Source organism: Taeniopygia guttata, chromosome 4, assembly GCF_048771995.1.
Source record: "Taeniopygia guttata chromosome 4, bTaeGut7.mat, whole genome shotgun sequence".
Taxonomy (NCBI): Eukaryota; Metazoa; Chordata; class Aves; order Passeriformes; family Estrildidae; genus Taeniopygia; species Taeniopygia guttata.
Genome location: NC_133028.1, coordinates 12,005,440 through 12,026,974, shown reverse-complemented (window position 1 = coordinate 12,026,974; position 21,535 = coordinate 12,005,440). Strand labels below are relative to the sequence as shown.

At 37.7% G+C, this 21,535-nt stretch overlaps 1 protein-coding gene across 13 annotated transcripts in view; it reads right to left on the bottom strand.

Moving 5' to 3' along the window:
• The window catches only part of PPP2R2C (protein phosphatase 2 regulatory subunit Bgamma), a 190,717-nt gene that overhangs the window by 11,886 nt on the left and 157,296 nt on the right, over window positions 1–21,535 (bottom strand). For all 13 annotated transcript variants that reach the window (XM_072927983.1, XM_072927984.1, XM_072927982.1 and 10 more), the window contains 3 exons: window positions 17,954–18,118; window positions 5,588–5,757; window positions 1,011–1,102 (listed from right to left, as the gene is read on the bottom strand). In XM_072927983.1, the coding sequence (XP_072784084.1) occupies window positions 1,011–1,102; window positions 5,588–5,757; window positions 17,954–18,118 (427 nt within the window). The remainder of the gene's footprint in view (window positions 1–1,010; window positions 1,103–5,587; window positions 5,758–17,953; window positions 18,119–21,535) is intronic.

The following is a 21,535-nucleotide window of genomic DNA, read 5'->3' as shown; positions in this document are numbered from 1 at the left end:
GTAGGCCTGCTTCAATACAATGAGACAGACTGTTTTCCAAAATGAGAGGCTGAGCTGAAGGAGCAGTTCTAGGCTCAGTGCCAAACTTCTGCCTCTTGGCTCCTAACTCTGATGAACCAGGAGTCACTAGTGTCACTCACTGGCTCCTGTGCTCTCTTTCACATGCATTTTGTAGACTGTTAATCCCTTCCAATGTCACCTAGCATATGAATATCCCTGGGAGTTGTTTCCAACTGCTAAGAAGAAGGTTTGAGCTTTTTTTTTTAAACTAAAATCCTCACCTTGCATTATACTCTTGGATTTTATCCATTTTGTATTAACCAAGTCCTCTTGGCTGCCCAGCTATTCCTGTACAATATTCCTACTCCACAAAGTACTGCCACCATTTGCCAGCATTAGGGCATTAGCCCACTCAGTCCTTGCTTGTACTTTCTGACTTGCTCTAGTATTTCTCATTAAAATGTTCAACGAGATACAATGTCCAAGATAAAAACAAGAACCTCTCCATCAGTGCATAGGGAAAGGGACTGCTCTGATGGAGGGAGGTATCAGAAGTGTCACTGGATGGCAGTTTGTAGAAAATCAGTGAGTGCCTGTGATGGTCCACCCTCAAACCCATTTCCACTAAGTGAACTGAATTTCTGGGGTAGCTCATGTGCAAATACAGGATCATGTAAGTTTCCTTAGTGTATTGCTGGGATTTTGTGAGTTAGCATCATTCTTTTTAGCTTTTGCAGCCTATTTATGATTTCAGTGAAAATGGATATAATTTGAAGGGTTTTTTTCCCCTAAGGCATGAGTCAAGGTTATTAAGAAATATAATTTCTAAGGCAGTCAGAGACACAACTGCACAAACATCCAAACTTCTTCCTCAACCCAAACACTAGCATATGATTCTGTACATTGATGTGGAAAATAATCACCTGTAACCACTTTCAGTTTGCTCCCCATCATATGGGAAGTCTTTTGCTAAATGAGGACAGTGATGGACAGAAGGATGGATTGATTACCTGTCTGATCCATTCCATGCACATTCAAACTTGTCAAAGATGCAGTCGTTTTCATAGAGGGAACATAACTTGCTTCTAAGGTAATCATGGACCTGTTTTAAAGAAAATAACTGTTATTCTTGAAATCAAAGAAAATATAAAACTCCACAACCAGCCCTTCACTTTTTGTGTTATCTCCTATGTTCACTTTCAAAATGTGCTGCATAGATTGGTAGCTCTGCAGAAGATACTGTGTTTAAGTTCCAAATAAATTAACTGTACTTTTCCACAGCCCAGTTAACCAGGTGCTACAGAATTACTGTCGCAGGAAGGCATGAAACATGCTTCCCTCAGCAGGCTGCAGACCACCCCTCTTCAACATATTTGTTTCCTGCCTGGGTGATTTTCTCAGCGCTAGCCTAATTCCCAGAGACATTTCAGCAGCTGATACCCTAGATGGGCTAATTAATGTGCAAGAAATCTAATTTAAATAGTAACAAAAATGCCATATTCCAAGATAAGTGGGCTCTCACTTATGGCAGAAAGAACTTGGCTCTATTAAAAGAACCTTTATGACATTACATTTATTTTTGTAAGGCATTTTAGAAGTCAAATACAGCACAAGATTGTAATTGCACAGGCTGCAGACAAGAACACTAATTTAGCCCAAGGACTTCTCCTATTTGGCTAAGACCTAAGACTTAAAAACAACATTGCAAATTCACACTTACTAACTAGAAAAGTGAGAGTACCCAGCAGAAGATCTCTCTCCTCTAGGCCACACATCTCTGCTACACAAAAATTATCATAAAGAGATCTCATGCAAACTGTTTCAGTCTTTTTCTTAATTTGATTAGTTTTTCTTCTGGATTATTTGGTTTATTCCAAAAGGAAATAATAAGGTAGAAAATCCCTACCTAGATAAATTTATTAATGCACTTCCACTCATTTTCTTCTAGCTATTGTTGAAACTTTAAAACAAAGTAGGTGACCTCCTGGAGAAACACACCAATCCAATGGCCCAGGGATATTTTAGTTCTGCCAACCTGAGGCTACAGGTTCTTGTAAGTCCAGTGAAATTGTTTCTGCTCAAGGATGCTCAGCATCCTCCTCCGGCCTAAGTGCACAAATATTTTTTCCCAGTAAAATAATGTTTATCAAGACCAGATTAGGGACAATGACCTTTCACTTGGATTTTCTTTAAACATACCCATTTTTGATAGTCAAATTGTACAAGTATCCAAAGAATATTTGTAGTGTAATATTATTAGGGATTATAAATTTTACTTATGGACAAATTTTCATTAATGAATGAACACTGAACTGTTCATTAACAGATAATGTCTTATACAGCAATTAATTGGCAAATGACAGATAGAACATTCCACAATTAAATGCATTTACCATCACAGTGAGCAATAGGTCAGAACATTTCTACTACTGATGCAGCTTCCCACACTCTCTGTAATTAAATCCTTTCCTTTTCTCTTTACTTAAAACATTTTTATGCTAGCAGTGTGATTTGTTACAGAACTGGAATTCTTTCCTTTGTCATGTTTGTGAGCTCTCCATACTTGGCAGAAATAGAAAGGCTGGGTAAGGCAGAAGGAAGTAGATCACATTTGCCTCCCTGTCATTTCTAGGTCTTTCCCTTGTTACCATTTCCAGCAGCCATCTGTCATGACCACTGTCATGTACACACCCTTTGCAAAGTGTGTCCAAGTCCACAGCTTGGAACTGTGCCTTTCTATCAGCTTTGTCAAAAAGGATTTTGCAATTCCTCTGTCAGATGTCTTACCTTGTCAAGACTGTCAGACTCACCCTACTGCCTTGGACAACTACCTTATTCCTTATGTGGAGCTTCTGAGCACCACATTTGAGCACATTCAGACCCTCAGAGAAAAACTAATTGTAAGAAACACTTAATTTTCACTGTTTGCATCTGCCTCTACCAATTGAGGGTAAAATCAGATTTGCCTTGTTCTTAACACATATCAATAGTGCTTGAAAGCAAACCAAACTAATTCCTCATTAATTACAAAGGACCTTTTCTTTGCTGCAATGTTTTAGGTCTGACCCTTATGGAATTATCCATCAATTCTGTGCTCTGGACTAACACAGCAACACAGCTATGCAGGGACCTGTTTTATTGGGACTGAACAGACACAACCAGGAATTTCACTGGTAGGGGACAAACTGGTCCAAATCCCTGTGCTACAGACCCTGCCTAAAGTGGATCAAGCTATTACCAGCTCTGAATCTGCTCACCTTGCTGCTCCTAAGGCTTCTGCTGGGGAAATTCACCCGGCAGCATCAGAAGAGTAACCTGTTAGGCAGGGCTGCCTTGCAGCATTCAAGCTCTGGCCATTGCACTGCACTGCTCTTTTGGTGCTGTCCAGTGACCATACTCTGCCCTTTTTTCTTTTGTGTGAAACAAACAGGAGAAAATCATGTTGAAACACTGTCAGCAGATAATGTGCTCAGCAGGGCTGCACAGCTGCTCTATGCAATAGCATTGTTTGAGCCACAGTATGATATGAAAAAGAACCTATATGAGGAACTCATTTTGTGTGTCCCGTTTTTAATATTAAAACTGTAAGCTGATAATGAAGCAATACAGTTATGGACCCTGCTCTTTATTACAACTCTGTGTGAAATCTAATGTTGAGACCCTCATTACTGCAGCTGGGCAATATCTAAGTGCCTACTATGCAGTGGATGAAATGAGAAATTCAGTCTTTTAATGAGCACCTTTTAATGATGTATTGTCATCATAATTATGTGGATACATAACTGAAAATGTTAGGTTTATTTGTTGCCTTACAGTGATCTACTCTAAAAAAACCTTTTGAGAAATTGCCAGTGAGCAGTTGGATCATACGAATCCCATGGAATCCTGTGCTATTGGCTTCCCAAGGCCCCTAGTTCCAGATTCTCTTTTAGTTGACTGCAAAGCCCAGCAACACATCTGTATATTCTTTACAAGGACAAATATTTGAAAGTGAATGGTAACCAAAAATTTAAGAACACTGTTATATTTTGCTGTATGTTTTTTTATATTATATAAGGGGTTTTGTTGTTGTGGGTCTTGAGTGTTTTTTCTATAAACTACTCAATTTCCCCCAATCATCAGTACTCATTTTTCAGTATTGCAATTATCAGTACTCATTTTTCACCATCTCAGCATGAAGAAATATAACTTTAATTGGCCCTACTGTTGGGTGCCAGACTGATTTAAAAGTGACCAGCTTGTTTCACAGCTGCCTACATGAGGAAATAAAAGCAGGTGTCAAAATCAAGACAAACAGTTTGGCGTGACCATCTATTCTTCCCCAGGGACAAAGCTGCCTACTAAATTAGCATGGGTATAAAGAAATATATTACCTAAGTTCCCCAAAACCAAGATTCTATTCTATTATCTAAAACATAGTCTCACCCTTACCCTCCCACTACACTTTCACAGCATATCATTTCTAACACATTCAGCATTTAAAGAACTGCCATTTTAAGAGAAAACCCAATTCTGTATACTTAAAGGTAAACAGGCTCAGACTTTCCAATATTAACACACTGTGCAGTGAACATTAACCACCAAAATGTAATGTATGCATTGAAAAACAGTGGGGCCCACTCTGTCTACTAAATTCTAGTGAAAAAATACTGGAAATTTTTGTTTGTTTCGACAAGAAATGCTACCAAATTCTCATCATGGTTTTAAAAAAACAATCTTAATTATAATTCCTATGAGCTACTGTATCCCACCTGCTATTATTTAGACACAGAAAACAAGGGACTTATTCAGCACTGTCACAGGATTGTCTCTCAGTGAGCAACACAAGCCAGATGAATGACATTTTTCCTACTTTGCATACACTTTTTTAGGTAACTTAACAGATTTTTTTTTTCTTTCTGCATTTTCATAACAAGTAGCTTCTGTATCACAGACATATTTTCTTTCTTCAAGCCAGAGTCAAAAAATGTAAGCTCAGCCCTCTACTGCCAAATGTAACAGATGTCAGAGTACAAACTTAGTGCTGGCTGGAGCCACTGGCATTTTGTCTGGATAATATCTCAATGAATTCAGGCAACCAGATGTGTCTGTCTGGCATTTGTGGCTGCTGTGTCAGTGGTGATGCCAGGGTTTAACATGGAGCACTTCTAGAGCTAGGCACAAGGGAGAAACAGATCAAGTTGTAAAACGTAGTTCTGAAATGACAAAGGTGTAAACTTTCAGCAGTCCCACCAGGAGCAGAGTGCTAAGCGACACACAAAATCTCCTCCTCAGTTCTTTTTAAATGCTAGTAGTGAAATACATCATTTGAAAGCAGATGCCAAAGTGAAGAGATGATTTCTCTTGTTAGAATAATAATTTCTTTCAAGAGCCCAATCCACAGGGAGTGCTATCCTGACTCCCCAGGCTTTAGACTTCCTTACTAATGTTGCAATTGCCCTTTTCCTGCTATAAGGATGCCACCTTGATTAACTATCTTAGCTTGCTCCTTCTCAGATAAGGTTATGCGAAGTTTACAGAAACATCCAGTTTTTGAACACTGAGATCCTTTTATAATGCTGCATTTTAAGACATTGGTGATTCCTACCTGGTACGTTTCTACAGGCTTTGTTTCCATGTTCAGATCCCAAACCTTGACAGTGAGGTAATCTCTTGTAAGCATGTATCTACCGCTGTGACTGAATTTGACATCTGACACTGAAGAGATAATTTCTGAAAAAAATGATCTGTTACTGGGGTCTTCTGGTTCTTCATAAACTGTTCAAAGAAAAAGAAGCAAGAGACAGAAATCAGAATTGTATAAAAAATGCTCTATTGTAAAATCTGAAGTGTGCATTTCTTGTGAAATATGTAATTCAATCTACCAAGGGACACAATATAGAATAAATTGTATATCCAGCACTTAATTTATTCTTTTAACTTTATATAAAAATACAAACTGTAAGCTTCAAACATTACAATAATTAATGTTATAACCATGGAATCAAAGCATGACTTTGGGAAATTATGCAAATACACTATTTATTTGATTACAGATACCTACAGCAAGGCATTTCATGCCTTCATCCTTTCCTGGGTCTGCATACCCTGTTTCACGACATATCCAAAATCCAGGTGTCCCTGTCACATGAGAGGTGTGCACACATGATGTCACATGTTCTGCCACTCCTGGGAGAGGTGGTCTCTCAAAGCCTGCCCTGCTTGCCAGAACCAGCTGGCCCGGCTGCACTGGTCATGTCTGAAGGCATCCAAGACTAAGGACGAGAATTCTAAAAAGCAACTGCAAATTGCAATTACCTCCTCCTGAGAGGTGAGCATACAATAGACAGGGGTTTACCATGTGGATGCATGAACTACATAGTTGATGTGCAATTGCTGACAGTTCTGGAAAGCACTGAACTCCCTGAATGTGATGGTCAGCAGCTCAGTGTGATCTGACAAGGCAGCAGGTCATGAAATATTGCTTACACGATGTTCATATGTGAAAATCCAGCTCTTGTAGCTATGAGATTGGTCATCCCTGTTCAGCTGTACGTAAGAATGGTACTGGATGACTCTACCCCTCCATCAGGGGTGCCTAGAGCAATTCTGTTGTCTTTCTGCAGGTATCTGTGGCCCTGTGATCCAACTGACCTCTATGGTAAACTTCAGTAGGAGGTCGGGCTTTCAGGGTCTTTTAACTCTCACAAAATCATAGGATTTTGGGATATATGCCTAGAATATTCTTTGAAAATTGAAAACTTAGTGAACTTCATTTTCAAGTTTCAAAAGCAGGTGAATAAAAGCCATGTGATGAAACATGAAAGCATACTGAAAGCAGAAAAACTTTTTACTGTCAGTCAAAATGAAGTTTTTTGAATAGTCCACTGGAACATTTTTCTCTCAATTATTTTATCCACGACTATGATTCAGACTGTTGGAAGCAACAAGGTTAGTTTCCATTAGGTGAAATAATGTTCTGCTGAAAGTTAAGGGTGAGTACGTGGGTGAAGTATGTGGGGTAATGCAAAAAATTATGGGCAATTTTCTTTGGGGGTGGGCAGTGGAATGCAGCCAGGCATGCACATGAGAATAAGGTCTATATTTAAATATGCACCACACATCTGAATGGTAATGAACTACTTCAAAAAGACTAAAAAACTTTTTCAGATAGACTGTAAATTAAGAACTTTAAATAGCTCTTTAAAATTTTGCCTAGACATTCTGCAAAGCAGGTATTTTGTAATTATCCTGTCAGGTTTTCAAGAGAAGTCTGATGAGCACAAAGCAATTATCATTTCTCATACCTCTTCCCTTTAATCTGTCCAAACTACAAACTTGGCTGGCAGGAATTTCATCCTCCTAATTATGATGTGAAGCTGCTATTAAAACCAGGAAAGAAAAATCCAAAACCCACTCTAACTGAACTACACCTTCATTTATAGCTTAGATATATTTTCTTGGCTCTATGTGGCTCATCCAACTCCCAGTGATTAGAAAAGGAGTGATATTTGTACCTGAATATTCTGCATTTTGTTAATTAATGAGATTAAACCATTTTATTCTTTATCTGCACCATTTATTGCTTTTCTATACTTACTGTATTAAGTATTACACGGACTTAGATTAATTAACTGTGGAACTAACAGAGGCATGAAAGTCTCATATCACTACAGAAAGAAAGATAGCAGTAGAAATTTTAGTAGCAGCAATTCCTTGGAGATAGTTTCTCTAGTCAGCATAGCCAAAACAGGAAAATGGTTACAGGAAATTCAGGAGCAGCTCCCAGAGAAAAGAAGAGAAAGCTTAGCAACTACCAGCATCTGCCTGAGCAACCAGAACAAGGCATGAGCCTCAGGAAATGAAGGTGAGAGAGTGTTCTTGGGGCTTGGCTATTTCTGGTTTAGCATCAACATAAGGTTATGCACATACTGCAAAAAAGCACAATCTTCCTTCAGTTTGCTTAATGCAAGTGGAGCAATTGGAGACAGAACAGCAGTGAAGTGTTAGCCTTGTGATTTGGACTTCAGTTTAGGCAAGCAATTCAAATTCAGCCCTGACCTCTCCAAGCTGATAGGAAAAAGCCATGGGTCTAGTCCATGGTTTCCAAAACAAACTTCCTGTTTATTACTGTTAAGACATATCTTTTAGAGACTGCTTCTGTGCCCAGGGGCAATCAGTACTTGAAACACGAGATTCCAAAGCCAGCTTACTTATCTGTGTCTAAATCTTGTTAGGTCTGAACTTTGCTGACATTTGATTACAGATTCTATTATATTTTTAATTAATTTCATCATTAATTTCTTAATAAAAACCACCTGCCATAAAAAAGGGTATTTAACTTTAATTTCTGCTGTTCTTGATAATGGTCACAGTGCTAATTACATGAAAGACACAAAGTTATCTTTCTAGCTACCTAATGAACATAGAAATCACAGACAACATGATGTGCTGAGTTCTCACGACACTTGCTCAGACTTAAATGTGACAGGACTCTGGTACAGAGAAATATAATGGGATTTGAGGAAAGCAGAGCATATCTCTGAGTACAGCCAGTGATGAAGGGGAGCCTGCCAGGAAGACACTGTTCCTGCCCCTTATGCCATCAGCAGACACATGGGTAAACTGGGAAGTCTGCTTAGGGAAATAAAAATGCTCAATTCCTTTCTGCACAGCTCACAAGTTAAAAACCACAGGATCTTCTTATAGAAGTCCAGACTTTGCAGAGAAGGATGGGTTCATTGAAGGATACTTGCCAGAGCACTGTTTTCCTGAATCCTGAAGAAAATCTGTAGCATAAAAATATGCTGCTTCTTTCTTAAAAGGAAGTACCATCTGCTGAAAAACAAACTCTTATCCCTCATAAAAATATTCTTGTTTCCTTGTGAATTTCTCTGATCTAATGCAGAATGGAGATTTTCCTTTTCCAGTGGATAGGAAAGGCATCTCTAATATGGAGATATCTAAAGTTAAATAAATAAAATGGCCAGGAACAGCAAGAGTAGCTGGAAAGGTCCATTTCACAGCTTTCTTCTTGGTCACTGGCCAAAAGAAAGCAGGTGACTCAGGCAGTAGCCAAAAGAAGTGTGACACACTAACACCTTGTGGCTCTCATCTGCACTCTGGGGGTCACAGATGCTGCCACCTCAACTTCTCATTAATTCCACACACTGAAACTGCCTGATTCCACACACCTGAAACTCCTATTTATTGGAAAAGATACATCCAATAAAGAAAAACAAAATCTAACCCAAAGTAATTTTCAAGTTCAATTCTAAACAAACAGCTGGGCAGAGCTTTAATCATTGCAGGGTGTAAATTCTGGCATATGTGAACTTTAAGAAATACTAAAAATAATGCTAAAATTGTCTTCTATGGTGGGTGCAGTGTCACAATCTGATATAATATAGAAAATCCTGTATTCCTCCTGAAAGCATCACAAGAAGGAAAACTTGAAAATGAACAGAAATCTGCTCCACAGATTTTGTAAGAAATTCCATCAGTCATGGGATAAAATTATAAACAGCTTTAAAGGCTCATTCTCTCTAGCAGAAAAAAAACCCTCCACTATTCTCTCAACTTATTAAAGCTTTTTAATTTTTTTAAGAGGATACTGTTTATGGTTTTAGCACTTGTTCCTTAGATTAAAATAATTGGAAATCCTGCACCATGAAATACATCTATCCCTCCCTCCAAAGACAGCTGGATATAGGAATGATCCAGTTCCTATTCTAGGGTCACAGCTACGAAGGGATGAAAACAGCTTTTGCAACAGAGGAAACAGAGGCAGTGTGGTTACTGAGGGAGAGGATGGTAGAGACCAGGGCTAACAAAGTTGGTGGAACATGACAGGGAAAGCAATTTTTCATTTTTATTATATAAGCAAGTAAACGTTCTGCAGCTAAACTAAATTAAGAAGTTATTACAGATAAACCTCTGGCTTGTACTGGTACACAAACAACAGGTGAATTTCAACTGGACCTGGAAATACCAGTAGCGGATCAGGTAATCCCTCACTGGGCTTTAATTTCATAAACACACAAAATGGGTTCAGTCCCAAACTAAATAATTTATCATTTGAACTAAATCCCTATTTAATTCCAGATCCCAAATGAAAATGGCTGCAATACCTGATTAGAACATATTGGAAAGCAGTACTTTGAAATGTATGGGATTTCACTGGTCTTGACAGGTTAGCCACAGGAAGAAAAGCAGCAAGAACCAATATGCTTTCCTAATAGATGATAAATAAAAAATTTTAATGAAAATAACAAGTTCTTTAATATTTTTAGATGGCAAATTAGCATTATTCCCAAGTCAGCTGTGATTTGCTCTATCACGTATATGTCATTTAGCATAAAAAGTCTGAACTAAATTTCATTTGAGTTTCTATGAAAATACTAATATTCTTTCTTTTTTAAAATACATGACACTTGTTACTAATGTTCAACACAGAAAGCTTTTTTTTTTTTTTTTGTGTTGTTTAATTCAAGAAATGCTACACCTTGAGCTAAGTATACTTCTAGGCTTATCTCTAATATGGTAGAGATCTCAAGAAGACATAAAAATGGGCAATAAAAATTACCAGAAGAACCAAATTACTTCCATGCAAGGAATGGCTAAATAGACTGGGGTCTCTCAACCTAGGAAAGACTGAGGGGGTCATAATTACGAGTGGCATGGAAAGGATGAATAGGGAATGACAGTTCACTTTGTACACTGTCTCTTCCAATCCACAAGTAGGGGTCACCATGTGAAACTAGAACAGGGTAAGCAGAGAGAGATAGTCCTTCATACTTTACCTAATTAAGCTACTAAAGACTTTTCTGAAAGTGAATACTGTGAATGCTAGAAAATACACACAGGTTCATGAGTAACTGCACAGCTTCAAGGAAAGAAAAACCCCCGAACATCCATTTCATGTTGTTGAATGCAGTAAGCTCACTTCCACTAAGGTCCCTGAACCTCAAGTTTCCAGCTGCAAATTGCAGAGGGTAAAGATTATACTTGTTCTGTTCTTCCATTTTCTGTTGATGTTGCTACTGCCAATATCAGAGCCAGAACCGGGCTAGAAGGACCTCTGGTCTGCCCAAGTATGGTCATTTTTATGAACTGTTTAAAATCTATTTTAGAATTTAATGCAAAAGAGTACCTGAGTTCATTCTAAGTGAATCAAGCCCAACTGCAAGCTCCCATTGAAATTCATGGTCTCTTTATACCTTTTAGCTTCATTATTCAGTATAATAATTTGATTTACCATTATTATTTACTCTATCTTTCACCATGTCTAAATGTTTTATTATTTTGTATTAAGCCAATCCACTCGTACATTCATCTCCCTTGGAAATTCTCTTTCAATAATAGAATATTCTGCTAATGTGACAATCTTGCCTTCTTGGTCTACACTGATTAATATGGTTATACAAGAGAGGGAGTTTTTGAATCTGCTTTCATAAGCAATCTAAAACACAATTATTTTGTGAGACACTTTTGTTTGACATTTTTCATTACAATAGCCTGTAGCTGTTTATCCTGCTTTAAACTAAAAAGAAGTATCGTTTTATATTTCAATTTTCTACTCGCTTTTATATAATTCAAAGGTCACCTCTTTGTGCCCTGGTCACTTAACATCTCATTTTCCTTCTTTTACTCAAAGCAAAATTCTGACCCTACCTTCACACCACAAGTCTGAAATTTCACCTACCATACAGCATTCCTTTATCCAATGACCCAGTATTAAAACTAGGCTTCTCATCAATACCTCTAGAGAGCATGGCTTTTAAAAGTGGAGCCTCAAATCAATATTTAAGAATCTGTTTTACCATCTGCACTGAGTTGCTGCAGCTTGTCAGAAACCACAAGGGAGGGTGCATTAGTGCTGAAAGGCAAAGCCAGATCAATAGCTAAAGATCAGTGGGTGGGAGCTTCACTACAGAGTTGCTTAGATTAATATAACTTTGTTGCCAGTGAGTTTGTTAATAAAGAGAAATGGTGCTAAAGTGCAAAAAGGAATTGAAAAAACACAAAGCCAATCTAGAAGATCAAGCCTCTTTAAAGCTGGGTCTCACAAAGACTTATGTGCATGCTTAATGCCACGTGTTGTGCGCAATCCCAAGGAGTTAATGGGACATAAAACTACTACTGCTCTACAGCCAAACTGATGTGTAAGACTTTCTGATCTTGATAAATAAGATTAGTGATAAGTGAGGTTTTTTCCCCAGTGAAATAAGATCTTGAAAGCTGATTTCATGAGACATTAAAAAGCAGTATTTGCTGCTATTAAAAAAATTAGGCAAACAAGACAGTAATTTTAATAGACTGAATAATTAAATCAATCTTACAGCAATTATTTGCTTTATCTCTGTGTGGCTGGAGGAGATGGGGTTAATGAAACACCTCTTCAATCATAAATCATTTACCATTGCTTCAGGCTTTTCTCTTTCCTCCTAGTATTTGATAGCTAGAAGTATATAAATCAGGTGTTTTCTTCCTCAGATTTAATTTTAAGATCTCTTGCACAACTGGAGGAAATATTACTTAGACATAATTGTGTTTCTGTAGAATCATTTTTGAATTTTCATTAGCCATGTTTTAAATGTCTTTATACTTTCATCCAAACTGAGCAGAATGGAAGCTTTGGAGCCCATGAAGGCAATCTGCTACCAGATTTCAGTGGGATTCCTGCACAAGGAAAGATCCGTTCCAGGATCTAGTTTAGCATGTATGAAACTGTAGTAACAGACCTTTAGTGACAGTCAAAATTACAAAATTATCAGAATACATTTTTTCATTGGGGATATAAAATCAGCAATGCATATATGCCTTTGTAGTGCATGCTTAAAAATAAATCCAGAACTAGGATAAGGAGAAAAAGCCTTCATCAAGCACGAGGTCAAATAATTTCAGAAGCTCAGATAAGTTTCACTCCTGTCACATGAAAACTTGCAGATTTTGTCTGACGTGGACATCATTTTGACAGGGGCCTCTCTATGCACAAAGGGAGAGTAATGACTGTCTCTCTCTCAGACGACATGAGACCTGACATGAGACCAGATGCAGAAATAAAAATCGTATTTTAGATGTAAAGCTCACACAGAAGAAAAACAAGTTGTCTCTTTTTCAGTCAGACAATAAGCATCATTCATTTGGAAAGGTCAATATTAATTAGCAAATCCAGGCGGGATAGTCTGTCACAGGCTTTTTTGTGCATCTGGTTGTTCTCTGTTGCAAATGAAAGATAATCCATATTCAGTCAGAGGTCTGAAAGGTGTCTTGTCCCTGAAATTCCAACTTGCTTTAAACAACTGGTAAATATAACTAATTTAATTTTAAAAATTCAACATGTCTAAGTAGATTATCCTTGATTTGTGTCTTGGCTGCTTCCATGATTCTGAATTCTTTAAAATCAGAGGTAATCTCAGAAAAGCCCACCAGAAAACCCAGCTGAGTCACATGCCTGACTGACAGGACAGTGGCATTTATCCTTGGGGAAAGGCTGGCATTTCTGTCAGGCCTCGATTTCAAATAAAAATATGGAAAAGGATTTTCAATGGAAAAAACACCCCCTTAATCTTTGACTGGCATCTCTGAGTCACAAGCCAAACCTGGAATTCACTCTGCACTGCTCTGGAAACCATTTTACCCTTTTAAGATCCTGATTGTCCCACCCATGGGGTTGGGAAGCACCAGCTGAGAGGCTTCTCTGCTTCAGGGAGAGGCCAGGGAAGATGGTTGTTGGCATTGCCTGTCACCTACAAATCCTTCTGTGGTCAGCGGGAGGAGAGCTCTAAATGGCTCCTGCTACAGACCCAGGGAACACGAGCTTGAGGAGTCTGTCTGGAGCACAGAAAGCACCAACTCATGGTGACAGAGGCTAACGCTATATAACCTCAAAATTGGTGTTTTTAAAATCACCACAGCACACAGAGCAATAAACTTGAAACTGCAGCTCCTCTTTCCTTGAAGTATTTTGCTGAAAACTTTGCACATGGGTAATGGATAATTAGAAATAGGGGTTTAGTCTACAAATACATATTAAGAAATGAATACCAAAAAACCCCTAAAGCAACATACAGAATTTAAATAAATGACTACAGCTTCTGAAGTATGCAATGACTTTAAGATGTTAAAGCATAAAATATCAATAGGAGTTATACTCTTGAGTGGCTTAAATTTCCATATTGCATAACTATACATATAAATATGCTATATACTATAAATATATGTATATGCATATACTATAAATATATATATATTTACTATTTAATAATTGTTTTAATAATTCTGATGAACTATTGAAAAAGTGCTTTATTTTTTTTCTGACTTCACATGTTCAGTTTTCTTTAACTGACTGCTTTATTGTATGATTTGTTGAAACAGACATATGTACACATCTAGCCTACCAGCTGTTTAGAAAAATGATATTAACTCCATGCACATTTATCTCTGAACGTAATATCAGCAATAAATAAAAAAAGAAAAAAAAACCAAAATAGCAACTATTTGTTAATTGAATAAATGCTGCTCTAAGTATATTTTTAGTCAGGATGATTGTACTGCAACAGTATCCCTATGCTTGTCTTCCTTGACAACTGAACCCCTTGCATAAAAGTTAATGGAATTTGAGGTGGGGGTTAATTATTTTATTTCTTCAATGTTCCCACCTGACTGCTCTAACAACAATACTTTTCCTGCTGACACAGATTTCCATATACTGCCTTTTTCCTACACTGCACTGCCATGCATGTTGCCTGATGACATCTCAAAGGCAATCTTTGGGTGCTTTGGCAAGTACACTATTTGGGTGAAAGGTTCCATATTATTTAAATTAATTCCCTATTTGTTGCTGCTCGAGTCTGACTGTCATAATTTTAATCTTTACCTATAACACTGTGGACTGCAAGAACACCTTCCTCAGTCTCACTCCTCTAATATTCTAAACAAGCAGTGATGTTCATCTCTTTGGCACTTCCTCTCCAACATTTTTGATGTCATCCTCTCCCACTGCTTGCAAAGTCTGACAATAACTCGTAACAGCATTATGTATGTACCTGCTCTATGGTTACAGAGTGGTCTTTCAATTTGCAATAACTAAATAAGATTTTCTTGTGATCCTCACTCAGTACTGTGCAATCTGTTACAGAGCTATTATAAGAAGCAGTTTCAGGTTGTCTATTAGAGACACAACACATTTTATCACACCTTATCAGTATCTCAACTACCATTTAAAATTCAGCTACTGACCTGGTATTTTTTTTCAATGCCTTATAAATAGATTTGGTGGTCTGAGATAATTTTTCTAAGGGACAGATATCCCAACTACAACTCATCACACAAATTGGCAGCTTGCTATTAAATCTCAGCATAGGCACCAAGGATGAGTACATATGGAGGAGTCTCATCTTGTCCATGTCAAAGCCACAGGGATTTATAAGGAAGCCTTGTAGTGCTGCTTTCACTAATGCTGAAAAGAGATATTCCGCCACTAAGCTTAGAAAACCAGATATCTTCAAGCCATTATAATTTATTAACATCCTGTGATGGTTGACTTACACTACAGACATTAATATGTAATTTATTTTTACAGTATGGCACAGTAATTATTCATAGCACTCTCTAAACCTGTACAAATGGAAGGGCTCTTCCCCCAAGAGCTGCAATGGACTTTGTGAGAGCTACAGAGATTTGAATAAATAAGGGGAAAAGGAGTAAATTTAAAAGTTCACAACATAAGCTCATTATCCAGGTGTTTTTGTTAAGTGTTACATTGTATCTTTTATCCCTAAAAATATGTACATCCATTACAATCTTGCCACAGCATCTGAAATACAGCACAAAGTGATACTAGACTGTGCTGAGAAAGCAGGGATATATGCCACAATGTGAGTGTTTACAGCAGCTCCAGTTGTGCTGTTTGGCTTGAAAAGTGAAGTCAGCCATGGGGAAAGACTGAAAGACAAGACAAGCTAGGAGAGCAGAGTACTGATCATGCATATGCACCAGTTGTAAATTTAGCAACTGTAAAGAGGAATCAGATGCACAGTCAAGGTACCAGAGCAACAATCATACAAATAACTTGATTTTGCAGACTGTTTTTTGATATATCCTTTTAGGCTGCAGTGGGCTGTATATAATTCACTTTGCCTGTCTCTGAGAGCTACACTGACACCTCTCCAATCAGCAGTACATGGGCCTACTCCTTTTAACACTTTGGAAGTTCTACCATTGCTGTATCAATTTTGTACAGCACACACTCAGATTCTCAATGAGCTTGACTTGACTTCAGTGCAGCAATGCCACATTAAATGGCTATTTTCTAACTCATAGATCTGGAAAATGGGGTTTAATCAATGACCATTAGACCCTGCACTCCCTTCTGGCATAAAATGCCTTCTTTCATCCAGCACTGCTGTATTGTGGCTTTAATAAGTTCTGATTGGCATTTGCCATTGAGTTACAGGAGCATGGAGGCCTTATTAGCAGGAAGAAATGGAAGTATTACAGAACAAAACAATTAAGTGGGACAAGATAACTCACAGCATTGTGTCAGACTGTGTCATGCTTACATTTCACTTCATGGTACTGAATTGCCCCTACAAGTACAAGGAGATACAGCTAACAAAGGTAAAACACTTCTCTGCTTGGGAAATTGTCCTTGAACGTTATTTTTTATAACTGGACACCACATCCTAAGAGGTTCTAAGCATGTGCATTTCTCTTTGCAATCAAAAGGTCTAGTCATAGGCTTTTTACTAAATTCACTTCAGTTTTAAAAATAGTCTATGTATAAAATCTGTGCACCACTTATGTCATTTAAATCTTTGCATACTTTTTCCTCCCCTCTGGCCCCTACTAATAAGATCTGCCTATCTCAAAAAGGTTCAAGTAGGCACTGAATGGCATAAAACCTCTCATGTGCTCTGGTACTAAAAGAATTTCTCTTGAATTTCCTTCCAATGTTTCAGCATGGCAAAAGAAACTGATGACCTAATTCTGTGAGATGAAGGTGTCCTGGAGGAGCCCTTGTCCTGAAGGTGACTAAAGCAGAGCCACCACAGTTCACTCGTGAGGTTCTCATCTTCTCAGCAACCACACACACAATGCCTTTGTCTGGGCATTGTCAGACTCAGGAGATTAGGAACAAACAGGTGGTTTGCACAAGGCAAAGTGCCCAGGCTTGCCAGATTACTGGTGGGAAGAACCACAGCCTGCCTTCTCTAGACCACAAAGAGCTGATAGTGAGACAATATAAACATACATTTTTCTTCAATTTTTACTTTGAGAACAAAGATAGTGACATATTTTAAAATTTTACTTTCTTTTTCTTATGTAGATTTCAGACAGGAACTATCATGATTTGGTGGTTCATCTAAAAATTTCACAGGCTACATAAGATCATGTAGGATGGATGACAACTTCTATACCAACATAATTTTTTTTCTTCCCCTCCTTCCTCCCTCCCCCCCAGCCCTGTCCTGATTACTTATGCATTTCCTCTGAGTTTGTTCAGACATAATATTGAAAAAATATATATAGGGAATGTGGGACTAAATTTTTAGGAAGGATACTGAGACTTCCTGGTTGAGAAAATGGATTCAAAATTTGAAGGCAGCCCAACAATCAAAATTCACTTGCTCTATCACTGAGAACAGTACTTGTGTATTCAAGCCAGTATGCTCATCTACTTAAATACTCCCTCATTCTCTGATTTGTTAGGAATCCTCTTTATTTCATAGGAGTTCTGGGTTCTTCACTGATCCCTGCAATAAGAACTGTTAGGACAACCAGTCACAGACACAACCATTACCAAGTTCATAGCTAATACTTGCACAGGTGAAAAAAAATTCTTTTTGTTGTTTTCTTTTCAAATGTGCCTGCAAGTGAGAAACTGATACAGGGTATGCACCCATCTACATGCTGTCTGTGAATAGTAAGACTTCAATGCCATCTGGGGCTCAATGGAACAAGGACTTACGCTTGGAATGTTTGTCACAGAGAGCCGATGCCCTCATGTCGCAGAGTCTCAGGGATCCTTTGCTGCTGCTGTAGACAAAGAGATTGCAGTGGTGGGGATGGAACTCAGAGGCTGTAATCACTTCTGTCAGGTCCTCCATGTTGGCTGGCTTTATATCTACAATGTCTGAATGGAAGTTTCATCAAGAAAAATGCAGGTAAACCATGACTCTTACTTGAAGGAAGCATGCAAATGTACACACATGTAATGCTTTTAAAGATCCATTCATTTGTTTGGCAGAAGTACATTTTTCAATTTCCATACCTGGCCCACTTAATACCACACCCAAAGAGCAACAAAAAACTCAAAGTCTGCACAGTTTTACTGCAGATGCCATCAGCAGGTCACCATTTATCCATGCTGTGCAAAGACATCAAAGAAACAGTGTTGCAGGGACATAGAATTCTCACTTCAATTCTTCACTGAAGCTAATAGAGAACAGCTAGCTATATTTCCTGTACTTGCTATTGAAACCACTGCTCTATCTCAGATAATGCTGATTGAGAGGGAACAATGCATAGCTCAGATCTGCTCATTCCAGTCAGGCTCACTGGCTTTTATGATTATGCAATTTAAGCTAAAAAGTACATGTAGCTTAAGGTAAAAGACCCCAGAAAAAGAAAAAGGTGTTTTTCTTTGCAAAGGCACATGTAGCAAACACAGAAGTATTTATGCAGATAATTTTTGGTGAATATATGCTAAAACAATTTCCTTTAAAAAAATTATGCACAGTATTAGGTTTGCTATTTGAATACTTACAAAGTAGTATCTGAAATGGCATTCTTATGTTTTTCATGTAAATGACATCCACTACCAAAATCAGTATGAATTTCTGTGACTGAGAATCGTACAACCAAATAATTTAAGTGGACATGATCTGGAACAAAAATGCATCAAATATCTAGTTTCCCAAGCACAAACTTACTAGCTAGATCACCAAAGATAACCCACATGAGGTGTAACTCACATGGTGAGTTACACTTGTATCTCCACTCATACACATTATCTGCTTTAAAACCCAGGAGCCACACTGAGCCCATGTTTGGAGGAGAAGGCCAGTCTGTGCAAGATTGCTTACAGAGAAAAGAATGAAAGTAAGAGCCTCATGAGGGGGCTGGAAAAAAGCAATAGATACACAAGCACAAAATGAAAGACGGATATATATATATATGTAAAGCAGTACATTTAAATAAGATTGTCCATTTTCACATGGCCCTCAGCAATCTGCTACAGATAAGCCACCCAAATGTTAACAAATCCTTCAAACTATTTTACTGATGAGTTTGTGCAAGAAGCAATAAAGGATTTGCATAAGGTCACTTGGGAAATGCATGACAGAACAAACCCAGATCTACTGAGTCCCAGTGCAGTGCCCTAAACACAAATCATCTCAGTGCCTGGATTCCCTGAACATAAAATTTGAATCAGCTGACGTTCAAAATGTAAACATCTCAGAGAATAAGATATATGAGAAAATCTGTTTTATGGATGGTAAGAGAAATCATATATCATGGTACTAAGCCTCTTTTTGTTCCCACTTCCCAAATGGAAGACCAATCAACAACCTTTGATTGATTTCTGTGGGAATGAGATACAGTCTATCACCACCTTAACACACCATACTTTGATATTTCCCAAAAATATAGGTCTGGAACATTACAGTGAAATAGTACAAAAGATTCAGAGATAATTATCTTGATGACTGTGCACACATCACACTGTTGTGGTTTTGCCCTTTTTTTTCTTCTTTTCCCAATGTGGCTTAGAAAGGAAAATATCAGCAAAACTATTAATATCTTGTGACATTTAATAACAACTGGGAATGAATTAATGTTGCATTTTAACTGCATTCCTACTTGTACTATCACATTTGCATCCATGTGCAAGAATCCATCATGATTAATAAAAGTGTAATGAACGTTAAGATGTAGAAACATTGATTTACCTATTTTATAAAGCATCACTAAATTACCTTTATTCAGTTATGTGTATTTGGTTAATTTTTTGCAAGAAACACCTTTAGACAAAAGCAGTTGCTTTCATGGATTGAATTGTTTTGTGGAGTTCAGAGAAATTATGGTTACTCAATAGAAGAATTTTACCTCTCAACAGAGAGATGAATAATTGCTGAGTGGTGAGAAAGATATAAAATATAAATGGAATATATGAAACAGTCATGGTAAGTATCATTTTTCTGGATGCTGAAGACACTATCGATGAATTTCTTTTCATTGTGTAAAATGAATAAACCTATGCTGAATAATGAAATTAAATATTCCATCCTCCTGCCAGAAAAGCAGAAAATACTTGAAACATACTGCATTTCCAGACGTGATCTAAATCTCTACAGAGAAAGAATCTCATTTGCCTACTGAGAACCATAGCAAAAATGAAAATTCATGATTTCACTAGATTAAGAAAAATAGAAACAGTAACAATGTATTGAAGTAAACAACCAAGGGACTAGAGAGTTGCAGATGAGATTTACCCCAAATGCATTTGTAATAATAGATGGAAAAACAGCCTTTGTTTTGACAGCTACAGAACCCAATATATCAAAAGAAGAATATGTTACACAAAAGAACATTTTCCTCCTCTCATGATTTTTGCCATCTATTTGAAAACAATCAAGTACAGCTTGACATGTGATGTGTGGGAACTGTATTTAAACTAGCATGAAATGGTAAGGGCAAGCATCTCCCATGAGACATTTCTCATTTCTATTTTCTATCTTCCCTTTGTGTCTTGTCTTCCTTTTAAGCACAGTACTGCATGGCAGGAAAAAATAATAAAATTTTTAAAAAAAATGGAACAGACAGTGTTCTTCAGAAACAGGGCCTTTGGTGAACTTGAAAAGCATGAAACAGAGGGAATCTGGCAGAAACTGATTAAATGAAAATTCCATTGCTAAAGAGAAAGCTATGGTAATAGCACAAATCTGTAGCTGTCTCCTACATTACTGCCTTCCCCTGCAGTCAGATCTTGTGGAGGGCTGTCTCGAGTGGGGCACTGTCCTTCTTTCCCACTGCACTCACCTCTGAAATACCAGTCACATCTGACTCTTGTTGTACCACGTGTGATCTGCTTCACTTTCAGAGTATGGAAAAAACACCTAGGACCAAATGCATCTAAGACAGAAAGAACAGAGAGTTCAGTTCACCATTGGCAGTGTGCTTAGATATAATTCTATTGTGCTAAATAAGTCAGTGTTTCTGTGATGTAACAAAAAAAAATTGCCCCTAAGAAAATGAAAAAGATGTTAATATTGCTTTGACTCCCACACATGCTTGAGAAGAACAAGGCATTTAGATCCCTGGTAGATACTTGCACTAAGGGAAGGTTGAACTTGCACCTCACCAGTGATGGGCTAGAATGCACTAGCCGTCTTTTTTTTTTTTCATTAACATTAAACCAAGGAACAGAAAATATCTTCTTGCTTGCAAAAAACAGAACAAGTCCTTCCCCCTTAATTAATTGCTATCTTACATACAAGACCTGTCCTCTACTGCTTGGCTCCATGGGACAGGACAAATCAATGAAAAG